Source organism: Panthera uncia, chromosome B1, assembly GCF_023721935.1.
Source record: "Panthera uncia isolate 11264 chromosome B1, Puncia_PCG_1.0, whole genome shotgun sequence".
Taxonomy (NCBI): domain Eukaryota; kingdom Metazoa; phylum Chordata; class Mammalia; order Carnivora; family Felidae; genus Panthera; species Panthera uncia.
In genome coordinates, this window is record NC_064811.1 from 132,907,347 (window position 1) to 132,920,115 (window position 12,769).

Below are 12,769 nucleotides of genomic sequence, written 5' to 3' on the forward strand. Positions count from 1 at the left end.
GGGGCAGGGGCAGAGAGAGAGAGGGACAGAAGAGCCAAAGATCTGTGCTGTCCACACAGAGCCCGATGCGGGGCTCAAATCCACGAACTGTGAGATCAAGACATGAGCTGAAGTCTGGACGCTTAACAGACTGAGCCACCCAGCTGCCCCAAATGCTAATATTTATTAAATCTGTATGGTAGGGATATATTCTTTAATCATTCACTTTTCCTGTTATGTTCGAAATATTTCAATAAAAAGTTTTAAACTAATGAACCCAAAGAAATGGAAATAAAATTTGCTTTGAACAAGTTTATTTTTATACATTTTAAAAATTGCAATTTTCGTGACATGTAAGAAAAATATTTTTCTAATATGAAAATAAGTATCTCTTTGGTATAGAAGCACACCATTTGTGTGATCTTTAACTAAAAAGAAAAAATTTAAAAAAAAAGGGGACCAAGAACTATGACCTAATATACTCAATGAAACTATTCTTTACCCATCCGTTTGTCCCCTTTCATAACCCCACTGTGGGTCTTTAGAATACATATCTGTACACAACTCCATATCTACAAAGAACTAAGATGCGTTATCAAAGATGTCTAGAAATTACGGAAAATTAGTTGGCTTAATTGTCGACACAAACCACCAAAGAGAGACAGAGAGAATACAAGATATGGAACAAGTAAAGTAGAACATTGTCAATAAAGTGAAATTATATGCAAGCAATCACATCATTTAAATTTGTTGCCTTAAAAACACAGTAATTTCTTTAGAATTATATTTAGAATTTAAATTATTATGTGCAAAGCTCAAAAAGTAATAGTACAGAGCCATAATTTTGACAAGGCACTTTAAAGAGAACAACCAAACATACAACAACATCAAAAAGAGTTCACCTGAGAAATAAACAAGGAAAAAATATAAACATTCTTTCTAGACAGGCTTTCATTTTCTGAAATAAAAGCTTTTTAGAAAGCATCATAAAGGATAACAAAGTATTTATCATATATTTTAAAAAGTTGTCCTCAAAGTTCAAATTCTCGTCAAAAAAAAAAAAAAAGAGATTGTATTCCTTCAAGTCAGTGAGGTTCTGAGTCAAATACTTTTTTAGAAAAACAATTACAATTTTCATGGTAAAAACAGGAACAAAAAAAAACCAGCTTTTAACTGTACTGTCAACTCTTTTATTCAACAAACATTTACTGATTGCTGTGTGACACAGTTGCTCTAGGTGCTGGAGATAAACAAGACACAATCATTAGTTCCAGGGACCTTGGCCTAGTGGCACTGGGCCAACATTGGTAGCCTTAAAGTTACCTCCCTAGGTCTGTAAAATAAAGCTCAACTTCAAACTCTGGCATTCTTGGCATCTTCTTGCAAATCAAATAGAATAATGATTTAACTATTTTTTTTCTGCCATTAAAACTATAGATAACAATATCTACTGATGAAATTAACTTCCATAAAAGATTCTATGAAGGTTTAGAGGACAGAAAGTATTTAAAGATAAATATTGCCAACATCAAATATAACATCAGTATTCTGCTTTCACAAAAGTGAAGGAAACCAAAAAAATTTCATTCTGAATACACAGAACTACTGGAGACTACCTTATACTTATGGTACACGTGCAAATATCATCAATGAGGAAGTATGAATTATTACACAGCCAAATCAGTTGTCAGGCTTCAAAGAATCATAACCTTCTTTCAAGAGGTCCCTCCATGTTTTAAGGAAACGTGCATTTTCTGTACATTTGAAGGCAAGCTCTTCCACTTGAGCTGATACTGCAGATGTGGCTTCAAGAAGTTTGGTTAATGAAAATGCTGCCTGAAATTTAAAAAAAAAAAAAAAAAAAGGAAGAAAGAAAGAAAAGAAAAAAGAAACAACAGAAGTTTATTTTTAAGATTTTCATCTCATTTTATAAACAGTCTAAAAATAGCTTAAAACCTTGACTCCATTGCCTAAGTTATTTTCCTTAAAAGTAACAAAAAAATCTTCAAACGAAAATACCAGCTCTTTCAGGGAACCCAAGAAATTCTTTCATATGAAGTAAGCTTTGAGGAAATATGTCTGCTGGAAAGGCATCCATTATGCACCAAACATAACAAATCAGTATTTTTTTTTTACCTGAAAATACACTAGGGGTGCCTAGCTGTCTCAGTCCATAGAACATGAAACTCTTCATCTGGAGGTTGAGTTCAAGTCCCACTTTGGGTGTAGAGATTACTTAAAAAAAAAAATCTTTAAAAGGAAAAAAAAAAGAAAGTAAAAAAAAAAAAAAAATACACTAGAATCTCATTTAACTCAACAAGAGGACTTGGATCCCTTGACACTAAGGACCAGAAGTATCTGAAGAAGGACTTAAAGACTTACTTCATCATAAACAACTCACTAAAAAATAAAAAACTCACTGATATTTAGTAACAAGGGCAGTGCTCCACTAATTTTACCTGTGAACGCTATTTAAACCATGAAAATATATAGAACAAAGAACAGATACTCTGAGCTGACATATATGAACAAAATCAAAATGAACAAAATCAAGCATACAGAAATGTTTTCTTCACCTATAATATAGAATAACACTGTTCCTACACTAACACATCAGCAGTCCAGTCTACATATTCTCTTGAAACCAGTCTTGTTTCAGCAAAAACAGTTTTGTTCACCATTTTAGTCGTCTTTAAACAAGCAAACAAATACTTGTTAAGATAATCGAGTTCATTATCCAGTTTCCAGTCTGCACAACAGGGTCTATTCCACAAAGTTCTCCCAGGAGGATCACACCCTACATACCTCATTCACTTGACCCATCCAAGAGTCTTTTTATACTGAAACTCCGGTGATGGGTGAGTAGGTGGGTATGCGCGCCACTGGGAATTCGCAATTCAACAGAAACCATACTATGCATTCTAGCAATCATAGGGAGGGGTTTTTGACCTAACCTTTAATGAAACCCAATCTAGACTACAAGCGCAGTTAAGTAATCCCTCCAAACTGGGTCCAGCGCACAGCAAGCCTAAAACAGACAATAATAGCATTGCCAGCTGGCTCTGGCAGGTGGCCAACTAGAGCAGCGGGATCTTAAGTCCCAAGGAAAGAAATCACAGCCTGATTCTAAGCACCAACAGGCAACAAGGAGAGCACAGACACCGCCTGCACAAGTCGGCGCAGTAGAGCAGAACGGTTTCAGGTTACAGAGGGTGATTGAAACCAGAAGGCGAGACTAAAAGAAAATAGGGGTGGGGCGGTGGAGGGATAACCCCTTATTCCTCAACACTAAATCTAAAGGCGGAATCCTCATAGATGGGGGACAAAGGGCCTTGGGTCGCCAGTTTACTCAACCCATCCCCCAGCCCATACTCTGAAAAGGCAGAAGCGCGAGACGCGCCGGACTGGGTGCGCGGACTCCTGGTCCTTTTCTCCCTTGCACCGCCACGGTCTTCCAAAAAGGGCTGAGTGGGGACCTGTCTACCAACACTCACGTCTCCGATCTGCAGCTCCACTTCCTCCAGGGGGTCCACTGTTCGGCTGCTGCTTCTGCTTGGAACTGGCCAGCCTAAACTCACTGGGACGCCGGGGGAAGATGTTGACGAGGCGTCTGAAGACGAGGGAGACGAAGGAGGTGGCGGGGGCGGCGAAGAAACCCGCACGTCCTCAGGGTTTGCCATTGAGCGGGGCTGGGACTGCAGAATCCGACCTTAGCAGCCGAACCGACACCAACAGTCTTTCAAACTGCTCGCGCCCAACGCCCAGAAGCCCCGCCTCCTCCCGGCCGCAATCCCGCCCAGTATACTAGTGGGTCTCTAGCCAAATCCGCGGATACCAGTCATTTTTTCGGGACAGCCAATCAAATGTCAGTTAATTCACCTTGGGTAGCTCAACGCTCTTGCGCAAACTTCCAGTCAGGCTCAGAAGACGCTTGAGCAGAGGACTACAACTCCCAGAATGCCGTATGCATCGCACCGCCTCCCACTGCTTTTGATGCGAGCGCGTTACACTACCGGATCTGTGGGTCTCCCTCACAAGCCCCCGGAGGCCTCACCACGCCTTGGTGAGAGGCAAAACTCAGAACCAATCCTCAGCCTAAAGCCGGGGGCGGGCTGGGACTTAGAGTCTCTTTCCTTTTCCTCTTTCGGAACGTGACCCGGAAGTCTCTGCTGGCCATCGCGTCCATGCGTGGCGCCGGCGCAGAGCGAGAAAGAGGCGGGAACACGGTGAAGCCACAGTGTTGGGCCGAACTTTAGGCAAACTTCAGCGGAGGTGTTGGTCCTTCTTGGCAGGTGATGGCGCCCCCCGCGGCCTAGAGGTCCAGCGCCCGCGGCGAGCCACAGACAGCCCTTCCGTTGTGTCCCACCGACAGTCCTGGGAACAGTGAATATGTTGGTGCCGCTAGCCAAGCTGTCCTGCCCGGGTGAGAGAGAACTCCGGGCGGGGATAAATGGAGGAAGGTCGAGGAGTCGGGGCGAAAAGGACAGGGCCACACCGGGGGGGGGGGGGGGGGGTGGTGCGGCTGGACACCTACCTCTCTCCTCCGGCTCTCCTGGCGTTCACTGGTTAAACTAGGACGAAGGCCACGCTGTCTGCGCCTGGTAATGGACCCTAAATTCCTCCCCATTGAGTTGCCCCAATTGGAAGAATTAACAACTAGGTTAAAGGTCGTGGGCTGAGGAACCTTGTCAACATGACTCTCCGGTGGACTCCTGAACCGAATATTCCCAAATCCTGGTCCTAAAACTCTTATCCCATAGCTCAGGTGTTATATGTTGCATTGTTTTAAATGGATAAAATAATATTTGCACAGTTTTTCTTCTTGGTCGTGTACTGACTTTCGTCTTTGCACCCATCCTAGTCCATTCTTAAGAATTTGAAGTCCGATCTGTCACATGATTAACATCCATGTGCTGCCCCAAGTCACCAGATTACATCTGGAGCCAGAAATTTTTCTACATTGTCTAAAATTAACCTTAGAGGCTTACCGTGTTATGGGTGCTCCTAGAACCATCATGATTTGTGAAAATACCTCATTACCTTCCCTTTCTCTTAAGTAAAAATAATAATAATAATAATAATGCAGTTGAATGGTCTTTGGTTGGTTTTACCTAAAAACAAAAAAAGTTTAAAAATTCAAAAAACTTCACTGCAGAATCTTGAATTTTCTCACAGTTGTCTTAATTTTTTTATCTTTTATTTAATTTTTGGTTATGGAATAAACAAGTATACATACTGCAGATTCACGGATGTTCTTATTATGTACATTTTATGAAAGTAGAATTTTGTCAAATTTGGCTACCATATGTTAAATTAGAATTTTGTTTAAAGTTCCTGTTACTCATACATGTATTACTACACCTAATGTGTAGATATGCTTTATGTTTTGTGGAATATCAAAGTAGTCAGATGCTATCTACCCTACTGCCTAATTTAGCTGAAACCATTCTTGGGCCAAGCCTTAACCAAATTCCACCACAATCAGCATTTCCATTTTCCATGGATACTTAAATCATTGCCATTTTCATAGCTCAGTGTTACCACTACTGGCAACAAACAGATGGACACAAATGTGTTGGCAGTGATGTTATGAGTTCAATGGACTTTTTGACCTTCTCTACCAAAATTCAGCCAAGTTGCCTAATGGTTCAGATGTTTAAAGTGGAGTACCAGATTTGTTTTCAGAAAAAGAGTAAAGGTCATGACTTTTTAATTTTTGTCCCCTGGGGAAAATCAAACTACCCAATTCCAAATATTCTCAAGAAAACCACTGGCTATGTAAGCAATAGAATTAGTTTTGTCTGATACCAGGTCATCAGTTTGCAGCAGCAAATGGTAACTTCTATACACCAAACTACAATTCATCACAAAACAAAGATTTTTAATATCTTTTACTAATACAAATAATTATTTCATAAATATTCTTTTGAATAATGATAATGCTCTATTTGAACTGAACTCTAGAACTGAATTCTCCTGTAATATCTTTATTTATGTATTTTAGATACATTTTTTTTCAAGATTTAGGATATGTGAAAAGTTATCTAATAATTAAAACATTATTCCCAATATTAAAATTTTTAGTATGCCTCTGTAAGTAGAGAAAATTAGTTTCCTTGCCACTCTTTTTAAGATTATCAAAAACATTTTTTTAATATTTATTTTTGAGAGAGAGCACGTGCACAAGTGGAAGAAGGGCAGAGAGAGAGAGGGAGACACAGAATCTGAAATAGACTTCAGGCTCCAAGCTGTCAGAACAGAGCCCATCTCGGGGCTTGAACCCACATCCATGAGATCATGACCTGAGCCAAGGTCAGATGCTTACCCGACTGAGCCACCTAGGTGCCCCAAGATATTTTTTAGTGTTTAAAAGTCCTTAGAGTTCAGCCACTATACATCTCTTTCCTTCCTGTTTCCCACAATCTTTACTTATTGATTTTCTGAGGCCAGATTTTTGCTTTAAAAAAATATTTTATTGGGGCACCTGGGTGGCTCAGTCGGTTAAGTGGCCGACTTTGGCTCAGGTCATGATCTCGCGGTTCGTGAGTTCAAGCCCCGCGTCAGGCTCTGTGGTGATGGCTCAGAGCCTGGAGCCTGTTTCAGATTCTGTGTCTCCCTCTCTCTGACCCTCCCCCATTCATGCTCTGTCTCTCTCTGTCTCAAAAATAAATAAACGTTAAAAAAAATTTTTTTTTAAATAAAAAAATATTTTATTGGAAAGAATAAATCATAAAAATATGCTAGTTCTGCAATTAGGTACTAAAAAACAATTAGACTATGCCAGGCAATTATCTCTCCATGTAATTAGAAAAGAAAGGAAAAAAAAAATCTTGTTTTCATCACAGCACAGTTTCCATTCACAAATCATTCCAAATCCGATCATAGTCTCAGAGCTTGACTGATGTTGGAAGGATTGAGACTGAGCTTGAGTGGGACCATCTGAATTCCTATTTATCTACTGTAAATGGGGATGAGCTGCCCCACAATTTTTATAAGGTCATGAAGGATAAGATGTATTAAAATTGAAAATTCTTGTTTTTTAATTTTTAAGTTGATTTACTTTGAGAGAGGGAGAGCACATGAGTGCGCAGGCACACACAAGCAGGGGAGAGCAGAGAAAGAGATAATCCCAAGCATCAGGCTCTGCGCTATCAGCACAGAGCCCGAGGCCGGGCTCAGTCCCATGAACCCTCAGATCATGACCTAAGCCGAGATCAAGTAGGATGCTTAACTGAGTCACCCAGGCACCCCTAAAATTGAAAATTTTGAACTGTTCAGTATGTCCATTAAAATGTAAATTTTATTGTATATTTCAAATCCATGTAAAAGTCTTTGTTGATCTTTACTAATTATTTGTTATAGCCCATATTTAGAAACTTATTTTGGGGATGTCTAGCTGACTCAGTCAGTAGAACATGTGACTCTTTATATCGGGAGTGTGAGTTCGAGCCCTACGTTGGGTGTAGAGTTTACTTAAAAATAAAATCTTAAAAGAAAAAGAAACTTGTTCATTTGCAGATAGATGCTTCCTTATAAGAGACAAGTTAAAAACTAGGAAAGGCCTCATTATTATTTTTATTGCTGTATAACCCAAGTTACTTTTTGGAAATTAACCACAGATTTGCAGGTTCCTGCAAACTACAGTGAAAATTGTAACTAGGAAGATATCTATTTAGTTATCAAATATGTATTAGCCCCTTGCTTTTTGTAAGAGTTATACTAGATCATATATCATAGTATTTCCAAGGCAAAGACTAACCATAAACTTTAGAGCTGATGGGGTGAGCAGAGTTAGAATAACATGCTGAATGTTTCGTTGCTGTTAATGAATTCAAACACAATGTAAACAGACTCCAAAACCTATGCACTTAACCACTGCTTTTTTCCATGTTGCCCTTTTCTATTTGTTTTGTTTTTAATTAATAAACTTAGTTTTGGGGGGCAGTTTTAGGTTTAAAGAAATGTTGAGCAGAAAATACACAGAGTTTCCATATAACTTTCCCCCATTCCCCATTAACATCTGGTATTGGTGGTACATTTGTTACAATTGGTGAACCAATTTTGATACATTGTTATTAGAGTTCATTCTTTGTATTGTACATTTTATGTGCATTTGACAATGTGTAATGACATGTATCCACCATTAGTTACATTATTGTATAGAATAGTTTACCCCCAGATCCCCTGTGTTCCACATTTTCATCTCTTCTTCTCTCTTCCAGAACCCATGGCAACCACTGATTTTTTTGTAATTTATATACAAATGTATATATATATATATAGAAATGTAATTTCTATAATTTAATCTATAGAATGTCACGTAGTTGAAATCATGCAGTATATAGAATGGCATTTTCAGATTGCCTTCTTTTAATATGCATTTAAGTTTCCTCCATGTCTTTTCATGTCTAATAGTTCATTTCTTTTTAGTGCTAAATAATATTCTATTGTTTGGATGCACCCCAGTGTATCTGTTTATCCATTCACCTATTCAAGGACATCTTCCAAGTTTTGACAATTATGAATAACGCTGCTATACATTCATGTGAAGGAAGGGCTTTGTTTTTAATATTGGCCATTTTCTTTCTTTTATTTTATTGTGATAAGAACTCCTAACATGGCATAGACCCTCTTGACAAATGTTTAAATGTATGTTATTGTTGACTATAGGTACAGTGTTGAACATCAGATCTCTAGAGCTTACTCATCTTGCTTGACTGCAGGTTTTTGTGTGGACATTAATTTTCAACTCATTTGGGTAAATAGCAACGGGTGCAATTGCTGGATCATTTGTTAAGAGCATGTTGAGCTTTGTAAGAAATGCCATACTATCTCCCAAAGTGGCTGTACCACTTTGCATTCCCACTAGCAATGGATGAGAGATCCTTTTGCCCCACATCTCTGTTAGAAAAAAAATTTCCAGTGTTTTTCTCATAATCTTTATTGTGTGTGGTTGTGAATATTCTTTTTTTAATAATAGTTTTATTGAGATATGTCACATACCATACAATCACACCATCTAAAATACACAGCTCAATGGCTTTTAATATAAACACACAGTTGTGCAGCCCTCACCACAGTCTATTTCAGAACATTTTCATCACCTTAAAAAGAAACCTCACACCATTAGCAGTCACTCTTCAACCTCTCCAGCCCTAGGCAACAACTAATCTATTTTCTGTCTCTATAAATTACTCTAGTCTGGATATTTCATATACATGGGATTCTATAATACGTGATCTTTCCCTGCTGGCTTCTTTCATTTAGCAATATGTTTTCAAAGTGTACCATATTGTAGCATATATCACTACTTTATTTCTTTTTGTTGCTGAATAATATTCCATTGTATGAATATATCACCTTTTATCCATTCACAGACATTTGGATTTTCTCTATAATTTAGCTGTTATAAATTATGCATCTGTGAAGATTCATGTACAAGCTCTTGTGTGTTTTCATTTGTCTTAGGTATATACCTAGGGGAGAGCTACATAGAAATTCTATGCTTAAGGTTTTGAGGAACTGGGAGACTGTTTTCCAAAGTGGCTGCACCATTTCACATTCCCACCAGTTGTGTATGAGGGTTCCAGTTTTTCCACATCCTCATCAACATTTGTTATTATCCCTCTTACTGCTTATAGCCCTCCTGGTGGATATAAAGTGTTATCTCATTGTGGTTTTGATTTGTATTTCCCTGATGGTTAATGATGTTGAGAATCTTTTTATGTGCTTATTGGCCATTTATATATCTCCTTTGGAGAAATGTCTATTCAGATCCTTTGTCTCTTTTTTAATCTGGTTGTCTTTTTATTATTAGAGATGAGTTTATTATATATGCTTGATACAAGTCCCTTATGAGATACATGATTTGCAAATATTTTCTCCCATTCCATGAGTTATCTTTTCACTTTCTTGATGGCATCCCTTGAAGATAAAAGGTTTTTATTTTGTTGAAGTATAGTTTACCTATTTTCTCTTTTGTTGCTTGTGTTTTTGGTATCATAGCAAAGAAACCTTTGTCTAATCCAGGGTCACAAAGATTTATACCCATGTTTAAAAAAAAATTATAGTATTAGCTCTCACATTTGGGTCTTTGAAGCTTTTTGCGTTAACTTTTGTATCACCATAATCTTAATCTTTTAACTTTGTATTTTTAAATAATTTTACACTTACAGAAGCATTGTAAAGATGACACAGAGTTCCCATATACCCTTTGCCCAGCTTAACTCCTTACATAAGCATAGTATAATTACCAAAACTAAGAAATTGATACTGATGTAATACTATTAACTAAACTACTGACTCTATTTGCATTTTATTATTCTGTTCCAGGATCCAATCCAGGACACCATGTTGCTTTTAGTTGTCATGTCTCCTTAGTCTACCTCAATGTGATAGTTCCTCTGTCTTTTCTTGTCTTTCATACTTTTGATATGTACTAGCCAGGCATTTTGTAGAATGTTCCTCAATCTGAATTTGTCTGATTTCTCATAATTACACTGAGGTTATAGATTTTGGGGGAAGTATGACACATAGGTGAAGAGCTCTTCTTATCATATCAGGGAGTATGTTTTACCAACATATCTTATTGCCAGTAATGTTAAACTTGATCATTTGGTTAAAGGGTCTGCTATATTTCTCCACTGTAAAAGTAATATTTTTCCCTTTCATGCTCTACTTGTGGGAAGCTAGTAACTAATTGTAACCTACACTCAGAAGCAGAGAAACAAATAATCGGTGGATGTATCACCATAATCTTTTATACTTTGACTTTTTCTGTTAAAATTATAGGCCAAGTGGAATTCATTTTGATAGGAAGAAAAAGGTACACTTTTTTCCCAAATGACTGTCTCCCTATCTTTGATGATTTAGTGAGTAACCATCTCTTCTCCCTGATTAGAAATGGCATCTTTATCAGACATCAAATCCTGAACTCTTTATTCTTTTCCTTTGATTATTCTATCCCTTCTCCTATAACAGACTTTTAATTATTATAGCTGCAAATACAAGTTTTTATACTTTTCAGGGCTATTCCCAAGGGAGGATTCTCTGTCCCTTTTTTTTTTTTTTTTTATAATGGGAAAAATTATGAAGAAGAGTACCGGAGAAGAGAGACTGAAATTGAAGATACAGGTCAAAGGGAAGGCCTCAGATGGAGGGATGTCCCTACAAATATGGGAGGGATAAGCCTCATCATCCAGGTGGAAGGATTAATCTAAGTGAAGGGAAACGACATCTATTATAACCTAAGAGAATGAACAAAGAGTAGATACAAATACAGATTACATTAGAAGTTGTTGCCAAGGAAATAGGAAAGTTCCCACCTAATTGCTTCTATCTTTCTATGATGTTTGGTGTGTTAGAGTATCTGCTTCAGATAAGGGAGGGAGGAGGTAGAGTTGAAGATTTTAGGACAACAGAGGTTTAAAGAAAATTATTGCAGATAAATCTTTGCACACTTCTGTTTATTTCTATTTTCTTACTTAAAGTATAGGTACATTTTTGAGGCGCTCTGAAGATACTGCCATATGGGAGAGTTAATTTTTTAAAAGGCTGACCATAAAACCTAGTTTGCCTGCATTGTCCCAGCATAATTAGTACTGCCCCTTGTTACTTTCACAAGTATCCAGTTGATAAATTATGTGGTCATCCTATTTATAGGTTAGGCTTGATACGAGCTATATTGAAAAATTAGTTTATTAGGTACTTCTAAAATATTATAGTTTGAAAACATTGCTTTAATGAGGAGAAGCTAACTGAATTGTTCACCTGGGGCACCTGGGTGCCTCAGTCAGTTAAGCACCCAACTTCGGCTTAGGCTCAGGTCATGATCTCACAGTTCATGTATTCAAGCCCCACGTTGGGCTCTCGGCTGACAGCTCAGAGCCTGGAGCCTGCTTCCAATTCTGTGTCTCCCTCTCTCTCTGCCCCAACCCCACTTGCGCTGTGTCTCTCTCTGTCTCTCAAAAATAAACAAACGTTAAGAAGAAAATTTTAATTGTTCATCTAGGAAATAGTATAGTGTGTTTCAGTACGTGCACAACTAATGGCTCAACAACATAGACCTAACTGTTAACTGAATGTGGTATTGATATGGTCAGAATGTGAACACAGATTTCCAAATATAAGACATCATATAGAATCATACAATTTTGGATCAAAAAGTTAGCTTAATCACCTCATGCCAGTCAGAGTGGCTAAAATGAACAAATCAGGAGACTATAGATGCTGGAGAGGATGTGGAGAAACGGGAACCCTCTTGCACGGTTGGTGGGAATGCAAACTGGTGCAGTCGCTCTGGAAAACAGTGTGGAGGTTCCTCAAAAAAATTAAAAATAAATCTACCCTATGACCTAGCAATAGCACTGCTAGGAATTTACGCAAGGGATACAGGAGTACTGATGCATAGGGGCACTTGTACCCCAATGTTTATAGCAGCACTCTCAACAATAGCCAAATTATGGAAAGAGCCTAAATGTCTATCAACTGATGAGTGGATAAAGAAATGGTGGTTTATATACACAATGGAATACTACTTGGCAATGAGAAAGAATGAAATCTGCCCTTTTGTAGCAACGTGGATGGAACTGGAGAGTATTATGCTAAGTGAAATAAATCATACAGAGAAAGACAGATACCATATGTTTTCACTCTTATGTGGATCCTGAGAAACTTAACAGAAGACCATGGGGGAGGGGAAGGAAAAAAAAAAAAGGGAGGGAGCCAAAGCATAAGAGACTCTTAAAAACTGAGAATAAACTGAGGGTTGATGGGGGGGGGGGGGGGGGGG

The 12,769-nt window shown here is 38.1% G+C and overlaps 2 protein-coding genes across 3 annotated transcripts in view; one reads left to right on the plus strand and one right to left on the minus strand.

The window, feature by feature from the left end:
- Positions 1-271: 271 nt before the first annotated feature.
- On the minus strand, positions 272-3,713 carry CB1H4orf46 (chromosome B1 C4orf46 homolog). The gene is made up of 2 exons (XM_049631238.1): positions 3,474-3,713; positions 272-1,815 (listed from the first exon to the last, which is right to left on the minus strand). Exons 1-2 carry the CDS (start codon positions 3,657-3,659, stop codon positions 1,660-1,662), a joined length of 342 nt encoding a protein of 113 aa, XP_049487195.1. The 5' UTR covers positions 3,660-3,713; the 3' UTR covers positions 272-1,659.
- Positions 3,714-3,961: 248 nt separating this feature from the next.
- The window catches only part of ETFDH (electron transfer flavoprotein dehydrogenase), a 33,804-nt gene continuing 24,996 nt past the window's right edge, over positions 3,962-12,769 (plus strand). Inside the window, exons 1-2 of one of the 2 annotated variants that reach the window (XM_049631237.1) lie at positions 3,962-4,042; positions 4,272-4,402. In XM_049631237.1, coding sequence (XP_049487194.1) covers positions 4,369-4,402 — 34 coding nt within the window. In that variant the 5' untranslated portion in view covers positions 3,962-4,042; positions 4,272-4,368. Of the gene's footprint in view, positions 4,043-4,138; positions 4,403-12,769 lie in introns of those variants that run through there. The other variant, XM_049631236.1, reaches the window with a different exon arrangement.

Coding starts and splice junctions, on each gene's coding strand:
- CB1H4orf46 (XM_049631238.1), bottom strand. CDS start 3,659: ATGGCAAACCCTGAGGACGTGCGGGTTTCTTCGCCGCCCCCGCCACCT. Junction 1,816..3,473: donor TGGAGCTGCAGATCGGAGAC/GTGAGTGTTGGT, acceptor TTTAAATTTCAG/GCAGCATTTTCATTAACCAA.